Source organism: Arachis hypogaea, chromosome 7 (genome assembly GCF_003086295.3).
Source record: "Arachis hypogaea cultivar Tifrunner chromosome 7, arahy.Tifrunner.gnm2.J5K5, whole genome shotgun sequence".
NCBI lineage: Eukaryota > Viridiplantae > Streptophyta > Magnoliopsida > Fabales > Fabaceae > Arachis > Arachis hypogaea.
The window spans coordinates 17,659,333-17,676,074 of NC_092042.1; the positions used below are offsets into that span (position 1 = coordinate 17,659,333).

The 16,742-nt window shown below is 31.1% G+C and overlaps 2 protein-coding genes across 2 annotated transcripts; one reads left to right on the forward strand and one right to left on the reverse strand.

Moving 5' to 3' along the window:
* Window positions 1-11,372: 11,372 nt before the first annotated feature.
* On the reverse strand, window positions 11,373-12,875 carry LOC112702682 (transcription repressor OFP4-like). The gene has a single exon (XM_025753820.3). It carries the CDS (start codon window positions 12,659-12,661, stop codon window positions 11,474-11,476), a length of 1,188 nt encoding a protein of 395 aa, XP_025609605.1. The 5' UTR covers window positions 12,662-12,875; the 3' UTR covers window positions 11,373-11,473.
* A 3,349-nt stretch (window positions 12,876-16,224) lies between these two features.
* LOC140174304 (mitochondrial import inner membrane translocase subunit TIM23-3-like) lies at window positions 16,225-16,515 on the forward strand. Its single transcript, XM_072198731.1, has one exon. It carries the CDS (start codon window positions 16,225-16,227, stop codon window positions 16,513-16,515), a length of 291 nt encoding a protein of 96 aa, XP_072054832.1.
* The last annotated feature ends 227 nt before the right edge of the window (window positions 16,516-16,742 follow it).

The following is a 16,742-nucleotide window of genomic DNA, read 5'->3' on the forward strand; positions in this document are numbered from 1 at the left end:
GCTCAGCTTTTGAGGAGGAAAGAATTTATCCAAGAAGGCAGTGACCAACTTATCCCAGGAGTCCAGGCTATCCTTAGGTTGTGAATCCAACCATATTCTAGTTCTGTCCCTTACAGCAAAAGGGAAAAGCATGAGTCTGTAGACTTCAAGATCAACTCCATTCGTCTTTACAGTCTCACAGATCTGCAAGAACTAAGTTAAAAACTGATAAGGATCTTCAGATGGAAGTCCATAGAACTTGCAGTTTTGTTGCATTAATGCAACTAGTTGAGGCTTAAGCTCAAAGTTATTGGCTCCAATGGCAGGAATGGAGATGCTTCTTCCATCAAATTTGGATGTTGGCTTTGTGAAGTCACCAAGCATTCTCCTTGCATTATTATTATTTTCGGCTGCCATCACCTCCTCTTGTTTGAAAATTTCTGAAAGGTTGTTTCTGGATTGTTGTAATTTAGCTTCTCTTAATTTTCTCTTCAGAGTCCTTTCAGGTTCTGGATCAATTTCAACAAAAGTGCCTTTTTCCCTGTTCCTGCTCATATGAAAGAGAAGAAAACAAGAAAAGAAAGAGGAATCCTCTATGTCACAGTATAGAGATTCCTTTATGTTAGTAGAAAGAGAAAGGGGTAGAAGAATCCAAACACAAGAGATATAATAAGTTCGGATTTGTAGATGAAGAGAGGTGAAGAGAAGTGTTAGTAATTAATTAATTAAATAGAATAAGAAAAGAGAGGGAGAGAATTTCGAAAATAATTTTTGAAAAAGGGGTTAGTATTTTTTTGAAAATTAAAAGGTATTAAAATTAAAACATGAAACACTTAATTAATTAAAAAGAATTTTTGAAAATGAGAGAGGTATTTTCGAAAATTAGAGAGGGAAAAGTAGTTAGGTGGTTTTGAAAAAGATAAGAAACAAACAAAAAGTTAGTTAGTTGATTGAAAAAGATTTGAAATCAAATTTTAAAAAGATAAGAAGATAAGAAGTTAGATAAGATATTTTAAAAAAATCAAATTTTTAAAAAGATAAAATTTTTGAAAAAGATCAAATAAAAGATAAAAAGATTTAATTCAAAAAATTTTTGAAATTATTTACTTCACTAACAAGAAACTACAAGATAAGATTCTAGAATCTAAAGATTGAACCTTTCTTAACAAGAAAGTAACAAACTTCAAATTTTTGAACCAATCACATTAATTATTAGTGAATTTTCGAAAATATGATATAAAGATAAGAAAAAGATTTTGAAAATATTTTTGAAAAAGATTTTTGAAATTTTCGAAAATTAAAAAAAATTGAAAAAGATATGATTTTTGAAAAAGATTTTAAAAAGATAAGATTTTTAAAATTGAAATTTTGACTTGACTTGTAAGAAACAACTAATTTTAAAAATTTTTGACCAAGTCAACCCAAAATTTCGAAAATTTGGAGGGAAATAAGGAAAAGATATTTTTTTGATTTTTGAATTTTTAATTATGAGAGAGAAAAACAACAAAAATACTTAATGCATGAAATTTTTAGATCAAAACAATGAATGCATGCAAGAATGCTATGAATGTCAAGATGAACACCAAGAACACTTTGAAGATCATGATGAACATCAAGAACATAATTTTGAAAAATTTTTGATGCAAAGAAAACATGCAAGACACCAAAGTTAGAAATCTTTAATGCTTGGAAAATATGAATGCAAAGATGCACATGAAAAACAAGAAAAGACACAAAACAAGAAATCATCAAGATCAAACAAGAAGACTTGTCAAGAACAACTTGAAGATCATGAAGAATACTATGAATGCATGAGATTTTCGAAAAAAATGCAAGAAAAATTTTAAAAGCATGCAATTGACACCAAACTTAAAAATTAACACAAGACTCAAGTAAGAAACACAAAATATTTTTTATTTTTATGATTTTCTAATTTTTTTGGATTTTTATTAAAAAAATTTTCGAAAATATATTTAAAAAAACGAAAAAGAAAAGAAAATTTTTGAAAAAGTTTTTGAAAAGAAAATTACCTAATCTGAGCAACAAGATGAACCGTCAGTTGTCCATACTTGAACAATCCCCGGCAACGGCGCCAAAAACTTGGTGGACGAAATTGTGATCCACATTCTTTTGTACTTGTATGAAATCATTATTGTGGCACCAGTTGAATTCACAACTCCGTTCAACTAACCAGCAAGTGTACTGGGTCGTCCAAGTAATAAACCTTACGCGAGTAAGGGTCGATCCCACAGAGATTGTTGGTATGAAGCAAGTTATGTAATTCAATAGTGGAAATTTCAGATAGGTGCATGGAGATGCTGTGCTCCTCTTGAAACTCTACTTCACTACTCGCTCTTCCTTCAATCCTTCTTACTCCTTTCCATGGCAAGCTGTATGTAGGGCATCACTATCATCAATGGCTACTTTTAATCCTCTCGGGAAAATGGTCCTATGCGCTGTCACTGCACGGCTAATCGTCTGGAGGCATCACCCTTGGTTGATAGCTACATCCCATCCTCTCAGTGAAAATGGTCCAGGTGCTCTGTCACAGCACGGCTAATCATCTGTCGGTTCTCAATCAGGTTGGAATAGAATCCATTGATTCTTTTGCGCTTGTCATCACGCCCAGCCTTCAGGAGTTTGAAGCTCGTCACAGTCATTCAATCCTAGAATCCTACTCGGAATACCATAGACAAGGTTTAGACTTTCTGGTTCCTCATGAATGCCGCCATCTATCTAGCTTATACCACGAAGATTCTGTTGGGAAATCTAAGAGAAATGCGCCCGGCCTAGAGTAGAACGGAAGTGGTTGTTAGTCACGCGCGTTCATAGGTGAGAATGATGATGAGTGTCACGGATCATCACATTCATCAAAGTTAAGTGTAACGTATATCTTGGAATAAGAATAGAAGAGAATTGAATAGAAAGTAATAATAATTGTATTGAAACTTGAGGTACAGCAGAGCTCCACACCCTTAATCTATGGTGTGCAGAAACTCCACCGTTGAAAATACATAAGTGAAAGGTTCAGGCATGGCCGAATGGCCAGCCCCCTTGAGTGATCAAGAGACCAAATAATCAAAGGCTAAACAGTCAAGAGATTAAACTGTCAAAAGATGTCTAATACAATAGTAACTTATCCTATTTATACTAGACTAGCTACTAGGGTTTACATGAGTAAGTAATTGATGCATAAATCCACTTCCGGGGCCCACTTGGTGTATGCTTGGGCTGAGCTTGATCTATCCATGAGCTGAGGCTTCTCTTGGAGTTGAACTCCAAGTTATGACGTGTTTTGGGCGTTCAACTCCGAATCATGACGTTTTTCTGGCGTTTAACTCCAGACAGCAGCATGTACTTGGCGTTCAATGCCAAGTTACGTCATCAATTTCCGAATAAAGTATGGACTATTATATATTGCTGAAAAGCTCTGGATGTCTACTTTCCAACGCCGTTGAGAGCGCGCCGTTTGGAGTTCTGTAGCTCCAGAAAATCCATTTCGAGTGCAGGGAGGTCAGATTCCAACAACATCAGCAGTCCTTTTGTCAGCCTTTTTCAGAGTTTTGCTCAAGTCCCTCAATTTCAGCCAGAATTTGCCTGAAATCACAGAAAAATACACAAACTCATAGTAAAGTCCAGAAATGTGAATTTAACATAAAAACTAATGAAAACATCCCTAAAAGTAGCTCAAACTTACTAAAAACTACCTAAAATCAATGCCAAAAAGCGTATAAACTATCCGCTCATCACCAGCGAACCATTGATGTTTTCTTGTCCATTTTGAGCTACCTTTGCTTGTCTGCTAAATTTGGATTTAGACACTCTGATTCTTCTATAATTTACTAGTGCTCCATGCATTTTTTGAATCGCTCTCTCAGACCCTCCCTAAAAGTCATATCTAATGAAAGCAAATGAACATGTTGCATTTTTTTTTTTTGCTTTTCTTGAGATTTAGACATCAACAACCTCGCCGAACGAACCAAATCCCTTGAATAACATGCTCCTTGTGATTTCATCCGGGCGATTGTCGACAAAGATTGTGTGGTGGCCTTGTTTCCGAGCCTCCCTACGTGGATTAGGGCCTTCATTTCTTGTACTAGCGGCATCGACTACTGTTGTATTAGGGTGCTTTCTCCTCCTTCGTTGGATTTTCCATGCTCCCTCCTCTTCTTGATCACAGTTGTTCTCCCCCAACTCAAGAGTCCTTCCATCGCAGCGTTGAGCTTACCGTAACGCATGGTGCGATGCGCACTTTCTACCCTAAGAGGCGTCCAAACACCTCTCCTTCCTTTATTGACTCCAGGTGCAACCCAATCCCTTCTTTCCCTCTTATCTCTACTTTCGGCTTCACCGGAATCCTCACAATATTTCCCTCTCTCATGACACTCCACCCTGATCTCGCCGTATCTCATCTTAAACTAAGTACTCCAATAGTACTGAGTTATGGTACTTTAGGACCAAAGATATCTTCATTTTCTTCTTTAAGACAGAATTGGTCATTTTCCACATCCAAAGACCTTACAATTATAGGGGTACTTAATGGATTTGAGTTATCCATATAAAATCTCTTCAAGATATTTTTTTGTATATGTTGTTTGATGAATAAAAATCCTATTTTTGTATGCTCGATCTGCAGGCCGAGATAAAATTTAGTCTTTATTCTAAGATCTTTTATATTAAACTCTTCTTTTAGAGCTTTTATAATTGTTGGAATCTCTTCAGGAGTTTCAATAATATTTAAATCATCAACGTACACAGCAATTATAATGAATCCAAATGCATATTTCTTTTATGAAAATACATGGGCAAATATCATCATTCTTGAATCCATTTTTTGCTAGATACTCAGTAAGACGATTATACCACATTTGTCCAGATTGCTTCAGATCATATAAAGATCTTTGCAATTCGACTGAGTATAACCCCTACGAATATCCATTAGATGGTTTAAATATCTTTAGTCCTTTAGGGATTTTCATATAAATATTATGATCTAATGATTCATATAAATAAGTTGTCACTACATCAATTAGATGCATATATATATATATATATATATATATATATATATATATATATATAGTTTATGGTATGTGGACAAACTGACCAAAAAAAGAAAAGTTATTACATCTACTATAGGGGAATATGTTTCTTCATAATCTATACCGGACCTTTGTGAAAATTCTTGTACCACTAGTCGAGCTTTGTAGCATACAAATTCATTTTTCTCATTTTATTTTCTCACAAATACTCATCTATATCCAACAAGTTTTATATCTTCTTGTGTATGGACTACAGGTTCAAAGACTTCATGTTTTACAAGTGAGTTTAACTCAGCTTTCATAGCTTCTTCCTATCTTGACCAATCATTCCTTTGTCGACATTATTCGACTGTTCTTGGCTCAAAATCTTTACTTTCATACATGATGTATAATGTCACATTATATGCAAATATTTCATTGATAATTATTTTATTTCAGTTCTATTTTTCTCCTATAAAGACATAATTTATCGAGATCTCATCATTTTAACAATTTTCAGGTACCTGAACGTCTTCTGGCATTAAAACTATATCATAATTTTAGATAACTTCACGTGTCTTTACTATGTCTTTATCTTTCTCAACAAGAATAGTGCTTACATCTTTTCTTTTTCGAGAATTTTTGTCTTTGGAATCGACAGGCCTACCACGCTTCTGACGTGAATTTATTTCGGTGGTCATTTGTCTGGATGAGACATCAATTCGAATTGAGGTATTTTCAACTAGTATATGGGATTTAGTTATCTTTTTCTTATGAGAAAATGCATTAGGCAATTTATTTGCTATTCTTTGTAAATGTATAATCTTTTGAACTTCTAGTTCACATTGTCCTGATTGAGGATCTAAATGCATCAATGATGATGCATTCCAATTAAGTTCCTTTTGAAGAAGCTTATTCTCTCCCCTTAATGTTAAAAATTTTGATTCATCAAAATGACAATTTGCAAATCGGACTTTAATTACATCTTCAGTTTGTATCTTAAGATATCTCACTATAAAGGGAGAATCATATCCAATATATATTCCTAAGTTTTTTGGGATCCCATTTTGGTGCGATAAGGCGGGACAATTGGAACATATATCACCACCCGAATATTCTCAAATGAGAAATATTTGGCTGCTAGTCAAAAGCTGATTGCAGAGGAGAGAATCTGTGGTAACTTGTTGACCTTAAGCGAATAAGTGCTGCAGAATATAAAATGGCATGCCCCTAAAGTAGAGGTTGAGAGATTTGTTCTCGTAAGTAAGGGTCTAGCAATCAATTGGAGTCATTTAATAAGTGACTCTACTAGTCTATTTTGTATATGAACATGAGCAACTGGATGTTTAACACTTATACCATCGGTCATACAATAAGCATTGAAAGTTTGAGAGATAAATTCACCAACATTATCAAGACGAATGATTTTTATTGGATTTTCTGAAAATTGTGCTTTTAATCAAATAATTTGAGCAAGTAATCTCGCAATGCCAGGTTGCGAGAAGACAATAAGCACACATGTGACCATCTCGAAGATGCGTCTAATAGGACCATAAAATATCTAAAAGATCCACATGGTGGATGAATAGGTCCACATATATCACCTTGAATCCTTTCTAGAAATTCAAGAAACTCAAATCCGATCTTTTCTGGTAATGGCCTTAAAATTAGCTTTCTCTGAGAACATGCAGCACGACAAAATTCACTAAATTTAAGAATCTTTTAGTTCTTTAGTAAATGTCCATAAAAATTTTTAGTAATTCTCCGCATCATGGTTGTTCCAGGATGACCCAATCGATCATGCCAAATTATGAATTCATTTGGATTAGTAGACTTCTGGTTTACAATGGCATGTGATTCAATTGCACTGATTTTAGTATAATATAACTCAGATGAAAGTGAGAGGTAACTTTTTTAATATAACCTTTTCATTTGAATCATGAGTTGTGATATATAAGTACTCATGATTTTCCTCATTCATGGTTTCAATATGATATCCATTTCAACAAATATCTTTAAAACTCAACAAGTTCTTTAGAGGCTTAGTAAATAATAGTGCATTATTTATTATGAATTTTGTTTCTCTAGAAAATAAAATTATAGCTTTTTCAGAGTCTTCTATCACATTGTCTGAGCCAATAATAGTAGTAACACATTCTTCTTTTGGTACAAGATGAGTAAAATATATATTACTTTTGAGAATGGTATGCGAACTTACACTATCTGCAAGGCAAACATCTTCATTATATGTCCTTACCATTTTTTTCAAAAACAAATAATAATAATAATAATAAAATGAGTAAAAGTACATGCCAAATAAAACTGTATATTTAATTGGAATTATTTTTCTAAAAAGTACTGTACATAGTATCATACACTAAAAAATTTATTATTATTATTATTATTATTATTATTATTATTATTATTATTATTATTATTATTATTATTATAGAACTTAACATATTTAGTAATTTTGAAATTTTTAAACATAAACATTAATATTTTATTAAATATTATTTATATATATCATATTTAAAATTCAAATGCATGAAAAATAAAGGTTAACAAGAAGTTTCTTACATTATTTATTTACATAAGTATTTAACGAACTCAAATATTAAACTTTTTCATCATCAATGACCAATATTTCTTTCAGAATCCTTAAAGAAATCAAATACTTCATAATGTGTGGTGTAATTTTCAGCAACATCATTTGAAATAAAATTTGTCTCCTTTTCTTTGTCATATTTTTTAAAGGATGCTTGATAAAGATCAACTAAGTATCTTGGGGTACAACATGTACGTGACCACTGACCATTTCCACCACAACGAAAATAATTATCCTTTGTTGATTTATTTTACCCATTTTTTCTTTCTTTATCCCACTTTTGGTAAGATCATTTTTTGTAAACATAAATTTTCTTCCTTCCATAATTTTTCTTCTTACTAAAGTCTTGTCATTTACCTCTTCTAGGGTTATGATTTGCCGTATTTATTTCAAGAAATGGGGTGACGCCAGCCGAGTGCACTTCATGATTTCTTAAAAGCAATTCATTGTTTTGGTCAGCAACATGAAGGCAAGAAATTAGTTTAAAATATTTTTTAATTCTTTTTCTCGATATTAGTGTTGCAGGAGCACATTCGAGGCATGAAAAGTCGAAAAAATTTGCTCTAACATGTCATTATCAATTATCTTTTTTCCATATAATTTTATTCGTGGGGTAATTCGAAACATTGCTAAATTGTATTTATTTATGGATTTAAAATCCTACAGACACAAGTGTATCCACTCATATTGTGCTTGAGAAAGTATCACTATCTTTAAATGATTATACCTTTTTTCAAGGTTCTTCCACAGATTTTCATGATCTTTTAGTGTGAGATATTTATTTTTCAATCCTTCGTCAAGATGACGACGAAGGAAGATAATGGCTTTGGCTTTATCCTTTTGGATGCTTTATTTTCAGCTTTAATGGTATCTCCAAGATCTAATAAATCAAGATGAATTTTAGCATCTAATATTCATGATAAGTAGTTGTTTTCAGATATATCAAGAACATTAAATTCAAGATGAGAGAGTTTTGACATAATAAAAATTTATTATCTGAGTCTTTCTAATTATTTATCAGAACCTTGTGCTGATAACGTGTTGTAAAATAAATAAATAAAAAAGAGAAAATAAATATAAAATAAAAAAGTATAAATAGAAGACTTTAGTATTAATATCCACCAATATTATTATCTCAATATAATAGAGATGATTCATATATATAGTTACTAATATATGTAGCAGCGTATATGTAAAGAGAGATAGAAAGAGAAAAAGAGAGAGGAGTGTTTTATGTTATTACTGTGTATCCTTTGCTCAATGCTTCTATTTATAGACGTCCAAAACTCACTTTTTTAAATTTCATTAAATTTATTTCACCTTAAAAATTTGAACCTTTTATTATAGAAAAGTTGAGCCGCCCATATAAAAAAATTACAAATTACTAAATGATAAACATTCATCCTTATCACAACGTTTATGATTTTTTACACGTGAATCTTTGTTTGTTTTTATGATACAAACATGCTACTAATTCAAAAGTTAGAGCTAGAAAAAAAAGGGAGGAGGGAAGGGAAGGGAGACTAGAGAAAGAATTGTAAAGACTAAACTAGAGCTATTCAATGTCCCTAAGATAATCAAAATGTAATTAATATTAAGAGTAATACTACGTTATAAGTCTTTTTTTAACTAAATTCAATTAAATTGGTATAAAGTCCAATAAAAACTTTGTGTACAACACATAAATTTTTATTGAACACAAAAACTTATTGATATAGTACAAAAATTTTCAAAGTATAACATATAAAATTTTGTACATAACACAAACATATTGATATAGCACACAAATTTTTACTCATATAGCATCTATATTTTTGCACCTAACGCACAAATCTTTGCACAAAGCACAAATTTTGTTGGGAATGTATTATTAGTTGGGTGAGTCAATGTTTTGGGTATATAGTCCTCTAAAAATTTTTATTTTGCACATAAAAAATTTCTATACTATGCATCAAGATTTGTGTTGTTCACAAAAAATTATATATTGTGCACATTTTATTGGTTGGGTGTCAATGATTTTGACATGTGGTCCTTAAAAATTTTTGTGCTATATATTGTTGTGCATCAAAATTTCTGTGCTCTAATTTTCTAAATATTTATAAGAGAAAAAGAAGATAAAGACAATGATAATGACAATAAGAAAAGAATTTGGAAGGAAAAGAAAAAGAAAAAATAAAAAATTAAACAATAACAACATTAAGAAGGAGAAGAAAAAGAAAAAAAAAGGAGGAAGAAGGAAAAAAGAAGTGATGATGACAATGACTCAGTGGCGGCAGTGACGATGACAATGACTTTGAAGAAGGAAGAAAGAACGTAAGAAAAAGAAGAAGCTACTATTGTTAAAGGAGAGAAAAGTGACGCACCAATAAATTTTTATTTTTATTTTTATACACTTAGTATTTTTTGTAATATAATATGCTACAGGCCATGGAGCTACCCATATGTACTAGCCAACATTTGCGAAAAAACCTAGTCTTTAGGGGGAATACCATTTATTAGATGTTGACTAGGAAACTGTTGAGGCCACCACCAATCCCAATAATTGTTATTATTTATAATTTCATGTCACTCAAGATTACTATTCTTAACAGTATGAACTATGAAGCTAGAGCACTAAAGGGAGCTACAATTTGGTTTAGTAACATCATTGAAATGTTGTTGGATAGTGACTTCATCACTGTGTCACAGTGATCAAAATTGTCAATGTGGTTATTAATGTTTATGTTTTTCTTCCTAGGAAATGCATACTTTATGGTTATAGTATAGTGGTACTATGTAGTGTTCTGATTCATCATGTGACATATCATCGACCAAGAACTGTGTGGTGATTGATCCTTCTAATTGAAGTTGTTACAACTTCCAATAACATTGTAGATTGGAAATGACAAGGCTCCTTAAAAGGGTCAAAATCAGTTTGTAAATTTGCAAAACCCTTTTGACTTTGTTTCTTTAATTGATGCAACTTCGCGCTTCTCATTCATTGTTGTGGGATCACAAATCAACTTGATTTTTGGTTCTGTTAACATTCATACCAATCAAAGAAAAAGATACTTCTCCATTTTACATAGCGTATCTTTTCTTTACTTTTGTATTTTAGGTATATTTAAAGAATAATATAACTTAAGATGGGAAAGTATAAAAGTAGGAGAGTAATTTAACGTTACCAGGATTTTTTATTTTGTGGAACAACACTCCAGTTTATAGTTCAAAGATAATAAATCTTAATCAATGATAGTGACAAAATTAATCTGACGTCAACTTGAATGAATCCAAGATTTACTAGAGTTATCAAATCAATCCAAACTATAATGTTTCTTCATTTTTATTTTTTCACAGTAACTTCTATTATCTATAATGCAGAACTATGGGGCAATTAGAGTAGTGAGTTCTAACAAGAAGATTATTGAGAAGACCTTTTTTTTTCTTTCTTTTTCTCTGTCAATATTATATAGAATTTGGTCTTCCCCATTGCAACTAAGAATCTATTAAACTTTAACATTGAACATGGATAGCATCAGCTATTTTTGGATGACAATGTCTCTACTAACCAATGAAGACATAGCTAATCTTCAAAGAAGGACATATAGTTGACATTTGACAAAGTTAAAGAGCAAATTAAATGGCAGGGAATTCATCAAGTACTATTTGTTATATGGTTATAAGGTCATCCAGAAAAAGATCGAGTTATAAACTAGATTCTATCATCAAGATTTATAGCAAAATTCTGAAGAAGAGAGACTATACTTTGTATGAGAATTATCCCAAGTTGAAATGCTGATGGTTCAGAACATAAGTTTTAGAGAGAATTATGGTAGTTACAAGATTATATAAACATACATCGGATAATAATTAATATATGAGAAATTTACATTCTAAGTTGAGCCAAATCAAACCATATCTGCTCAAATGCTTTAACAATGAGATCATGGAATTCACTTGAATTTAGGGAGAGGTAGCAGGCAAGCAAGTCCTCCAGATCCTTTGACGCACGGATATTGTTCTCGACAATCATCTCTAACATTGACTCCCTAAAGTCACTTTGCGGATCAAATGAGGACTTAACCACAGCATATCCATCCGGAAACCCTGCATTCCTTGAACTCTTACTTCCATTGGAAGAAACACTCTTTCTTGCATAGGCTTGAATCTTTCTGCTAGCTAGTTTTGGAGAATTGACTCTTAGCTTTATTCCGGACGGAGAGTTGGTAGGCAGCCGGCGAGATACATGACCACTCTTTCGCCGCCTAAATTCTCTGCCATTGCTTTCCTCTATGCTGGATTTGACATTGAGAGACTCATCATCCAATTCAGTTGAACTTCTCCTAGACTCGGCAGCTTCGGACTCAATGACCTTGTCATCAAACCTCTCTGAGTTTGTCAATATAGGAGCAAGGCCTGATTGCGAAATCATCTCAAGCCCATCTTTCTTGCTCATATTCCCCTTGAAATGTTCACTGTTCATGTCAATTATGATGTCATTTGTTGAAGAACTAACCCTGCAGGTGCAATTGGAGTCTATACCATTAAGCAAATCCGGAACTGAAAAGCTATCACATTCAGACTCAGAGTAGACATATTCATGGAAATCATCATCAGATTCAGAAGAGCTTTCAACGGAAGAAGCATCATAATTTGGTGACTGAATACTGTTGTGTGCCGAATCAAAATTAGAATTGGCCATGAAAGTTGAAGAAGAAACAACAGTTGGAGAAGGCTTGTAAATGGTTTTCCTCCTGGACCTTCTCTTTGATGATGACATTCTTGGTGAAGAATCAATCAATGGACATGGAATGGTTCCACCAAAAAACTCTTTATTATTGTGAATTGGGATGTTGTATAACTTACCAGCTCTTATAAAAGCTTCATTCGGGAAATAATTCGAACACCTTGGATGTGACCTTTGTGATGTTGTTGGTGAAGTAACCTTGCTACTGGTGTTGTTCTTCAAAACATGATGAGATCCATTCCTCTTCCTTGATTTGCTCATATCTTTGAGCTTATAGAACCAAGCATTTGGAATCATATCTGAGAATCTGAACTTGTTATTACCCATTAGAGGCACTCTTCAGTGTTGTGTATTTATGATGGCTTAGATTTGTGCCAAATTCAAATATGAAGATGTTTATAACCAAAAAGCTTGGTTTATAACAGGTGGAAGAAAAACAAAGAATAAAGATTTGTGGTCCAATTGTACAAAAAGTTTTCCAGCATGAAACTAAAGGGACCAAGTTTGTCTACCAAATTACTTTCTCTCATCATTGCTACCAGCAAATATGCACAAAGCTTCTTACTCTTTATATAATATGATTCACATAGCTGATAAGTCTCCAATTTTACAACAATTTATATTCCATATTTTAATAATAATATAAGAATTGGTATTCCATGTATTGATGCTAATATAAGAATATTTTAGTGAGTATTTTAAAAATAATTTTGTAAGCACTAAAATAAGTTAACAGCACCTTTTAATTTTAATCGGATGATCGATGTTAAATTTATCTAAAATTTTAAAAACAAGGTGTTGTATAGTTTTGCTAGAAACTTTTCTTAGCACACACTATTCATCATTGTCAAAAAGCAGATGCCTAAAATTTTTTCTGGAAGCTTAGTATCTTAGTAAAGATTATAAAAAGAATTATTTGATGGCTGTGCAAGAAACCAATCAGAGTTTATCAACCACCATTTTTTTGGGAGGGAAGATTCAGAATCCACAAGCATTTTTGTTTTGAAAATCATCTGACATGAGATGAAATTGTGATCTAATAGTGCATTGCATTGGTTCAATAATAGTGCCACATCATTGTTATTATTATTGTTTTTTATTGTCGTTGTTTCCGTGCTGGTCTAGTTCTACAGTAATCTATCTTATGAAAGTCAAAATATAAATCTAAATTTTTTGAATTTCACAAAAATACTTATAAATAAATATTATCAAAATGATCATAACATCAACCATGAGAATCAAACTCGAGTTACTATGACATATATAACCATTCTTTTGTCAATGATACCATATTTTTTTTAGCAAACAGCAAATTACTGAAATAAAATAATCAATTTTAAATTTATTAAATTACAATTTTTTGAAACAATACATATATCTAACTTCAAATGTTTTACTAAATTATAATTTTTTTTTAATTTTTTAAAACAAACAGTTTTTTTTTGGGTGACTTAAAACAAACAGTTGAATATTATATTTTTATTATTGTTTAGAATAAAAGAGTATTGTACTTTTTATTTTTTAAATAAATAAAGATAATTATTATTGACCTGTGCTTAAAAAATGGTGTTTAATTTATTAAAAAAATTAAAAATTAATATTTAATTTAAAAAATATAAAAGTAAATAAATTTTTAAAATTTGTTATAAAAAATAAATTAGATAAAAATTAGACACTAATTCATAATTACCATATAATTATCTAATAAATAAAAAATCAAAAGAAGATAAAATAATGCACTACCATGTAACCGTACCTTCAATTCTTAGTTTAATAATATTTTTTTATTTGATAAATAATCATACTATTATTTCAGCTGTCAAAGATTAATTATATTATATTTATCTTTAATCTTGCTAAAAAATGTTGATACGGTCTAATTATTAAATTTTACATTTTTTAATTTTTTTTAATAACAGATTAATTTAAGACCCTTTTAACCACTTCATCCTGATTTATCTGAAAGAGTTGGATAACAATAATGTACAAATACACCGACAAAAAAAAAATTAATGTACAAATACCATTACAATCTATCGAATATCAGGATACACGGGACACGACACGACACGAGACACGTTGACACGCGAATTTTAGAATCTTATATGACACGGGGACACGCATACATATAAAATATAAAGTATTTTTTAGATAAACTGTAATGATATTTTAATATTTTATTAATATTAAAATATAAATTAATTTTTTAAATTATTTTTAATGCCTTATTTTAATTATATCAGGTATTTAAAATATTTTTGTTTTAATAAATAATAATATATACTATATCTAAATTTATTTTAAAAATATATATTAAGAATAAGACCGGACACGCTGATACGTGATGGTATTTAGGTGTGTCCAAGTGTGTCCGAAAATTTTTTTTTATCTTTTATTGAGACACAGTTTGGACACAACAGACACGTGTGTTGGACGAGTGTCGGTGAGTGTCGTGTCCGAAATGTGTCGGACACGTAGACACGACAACTCAGCAAAGTGTCCGTGCTTTATAGTTTATACATGATTGTTCTCTGAGAAACTATTATACCATGTAACCATTTATATAAAATAAAAAAAAATTATAAAAATATCTACTATTTTAAAAAGTTGCAATTTGATAAGTTTAAGTTCAATTATTTTATTTCAATAACTTTGCCTTTTTTTTCATACAAGATACATGATATCTTGGCATAATAATCATATTAAATCAAAAGGTTTGCATGGTAAAAGCATGGATAGGAGGTTGAAATCTTCACACACAAATAAATTATTCTATGCAACAAAATTAGGCCTCTTGACTCCTCAAGCAATTTTTGCTGGCAATTGAAGGATTGAAACTCATGATCCGGTTCTCCACGCTCTGTCTGATATATATATTTAAGAGCTTGAACCAACAAGATAATGATGAATTTAGAAAACAGTGTGTTTATGGGTGCTGATTCATTTATTCCCTAAAGAGCCCTTTAAATGATGGCATTTCTTTTCTTTTTTGTCTACAATCCCCCACCTCCCCATTTCTATGACCATCTCCCAAAGTTTATCAGATTCGTTTTTTCTTTTATTTTTTTCGTTTTCCTTTTTAATTTTATTATGAAGTGTCTACCATCGTGTCCAACTACTATTGTCTAAGTTTTTTCTTTTTCTAATTTTTTTTGGGAATTTTATCATTATTGTATAATTTTTATGGAGATTATACTTATAAGGGCTACCATTATAAACTTTAACATACTTAAAAAATATAATTAAAATTAATATACACTTTTTATTATTTGATAATAATTTTTAATTTAATCATACTTCTTATTTTATATCTTTTTATATCAAAAATATATCAAATAATAAAAAGTGTGACCTTTAAATTTAACATATTTCTTATTTTTATCAAAAATTCATAACAACAATACATTTTAAGTTCGTCGCATATTAAAATTCTATTTGATGAATTGCTACATGCATAAGACAGACGTGATTAAACCGCGACACTTGTTATAATAAATTAGCCACTATACTAACTTAATTTGGTTATTTTGAGTAGTTGAGTTTATTTGAGTATAATTTTGGATAGTTAAATTTAATGCAACTTTATTCTTCATATCTTACCATAAACAAATTCATAAAAAGTCGATTTTGATAAGTAAAAAATATAGGTTAAGTCCAATAGTATATGAATGTACTCACAACGAAGGGTAACAATCATTCTTCCTTGGGTATTGGTCCTGGCCCAAATGCTTAAAAAAATAACTACCCTCTCTTAAACCCTACTCCATCTCGACAAAAAAAAACTAATCTAGAATCCTCACAAAGTGTATAAAGTATAAATCTCTTATTTCTCTCTTTCTCGACGGTCGCAAATTTTTACAATTTTTTGTCTCAAACTGTAATATGCTGCAATGGCTAATTCATTAAACAACAAGGACAAGAGTAACTCTTATCAGGACTTTAATGTCCCAATCCAAAAGCTCTACAATCTTCCAACTTCGCCTAAGAATCTCTTTCCTGAACTGGAAATTAGGACTAACCGTTGCTGGAGCGAGAACCTAACCTTCTACACCGGCATTGCCTACCTCACAGGCACCACTGGTATTCTATATAAGGCTGCGGCAGGGCCAAGGTTGGTGGTAATTGCGGGAGTCTTTGGTGGGATCGTGGCGACAGCTACGGTGGCAGGAAGCAGACTCTGAGGAGATACGTTCTCATATAAGAATAGGTTTGATCTTGACGAAAAATAGAATTGAGAATGATTGGATGTCGTGTTAAGCTTTAGTGTTTCGGTCTTTTTTTTATTCTATTTTTAATTTTAATATTTTCTGTTTTTTAGATTTTATGAAAAAAAATTAAAATAATAAAAATAATTAATTTTAATTTTTATCGTCAAATTAAAAAGTCAGAATTTATTTTTTTAAATATT

Bases quoted from the DNA above. Each gene is read 5' to 3' on its own strand.
- LOC112702682 (XM_025753820.3), bottom strand. From the start codon at position 12,661: ATGGGTAATAACAAGTTCAGATTCTCAGATATGATTCCAAATGCTTGG.
- LOC140174304 (XM_072198731.1), top strand. From the start codon at position 16,225: ATGGCTAATTCATTAAACAACAAGGACAAGAGTAACTCTTATCAGGAC.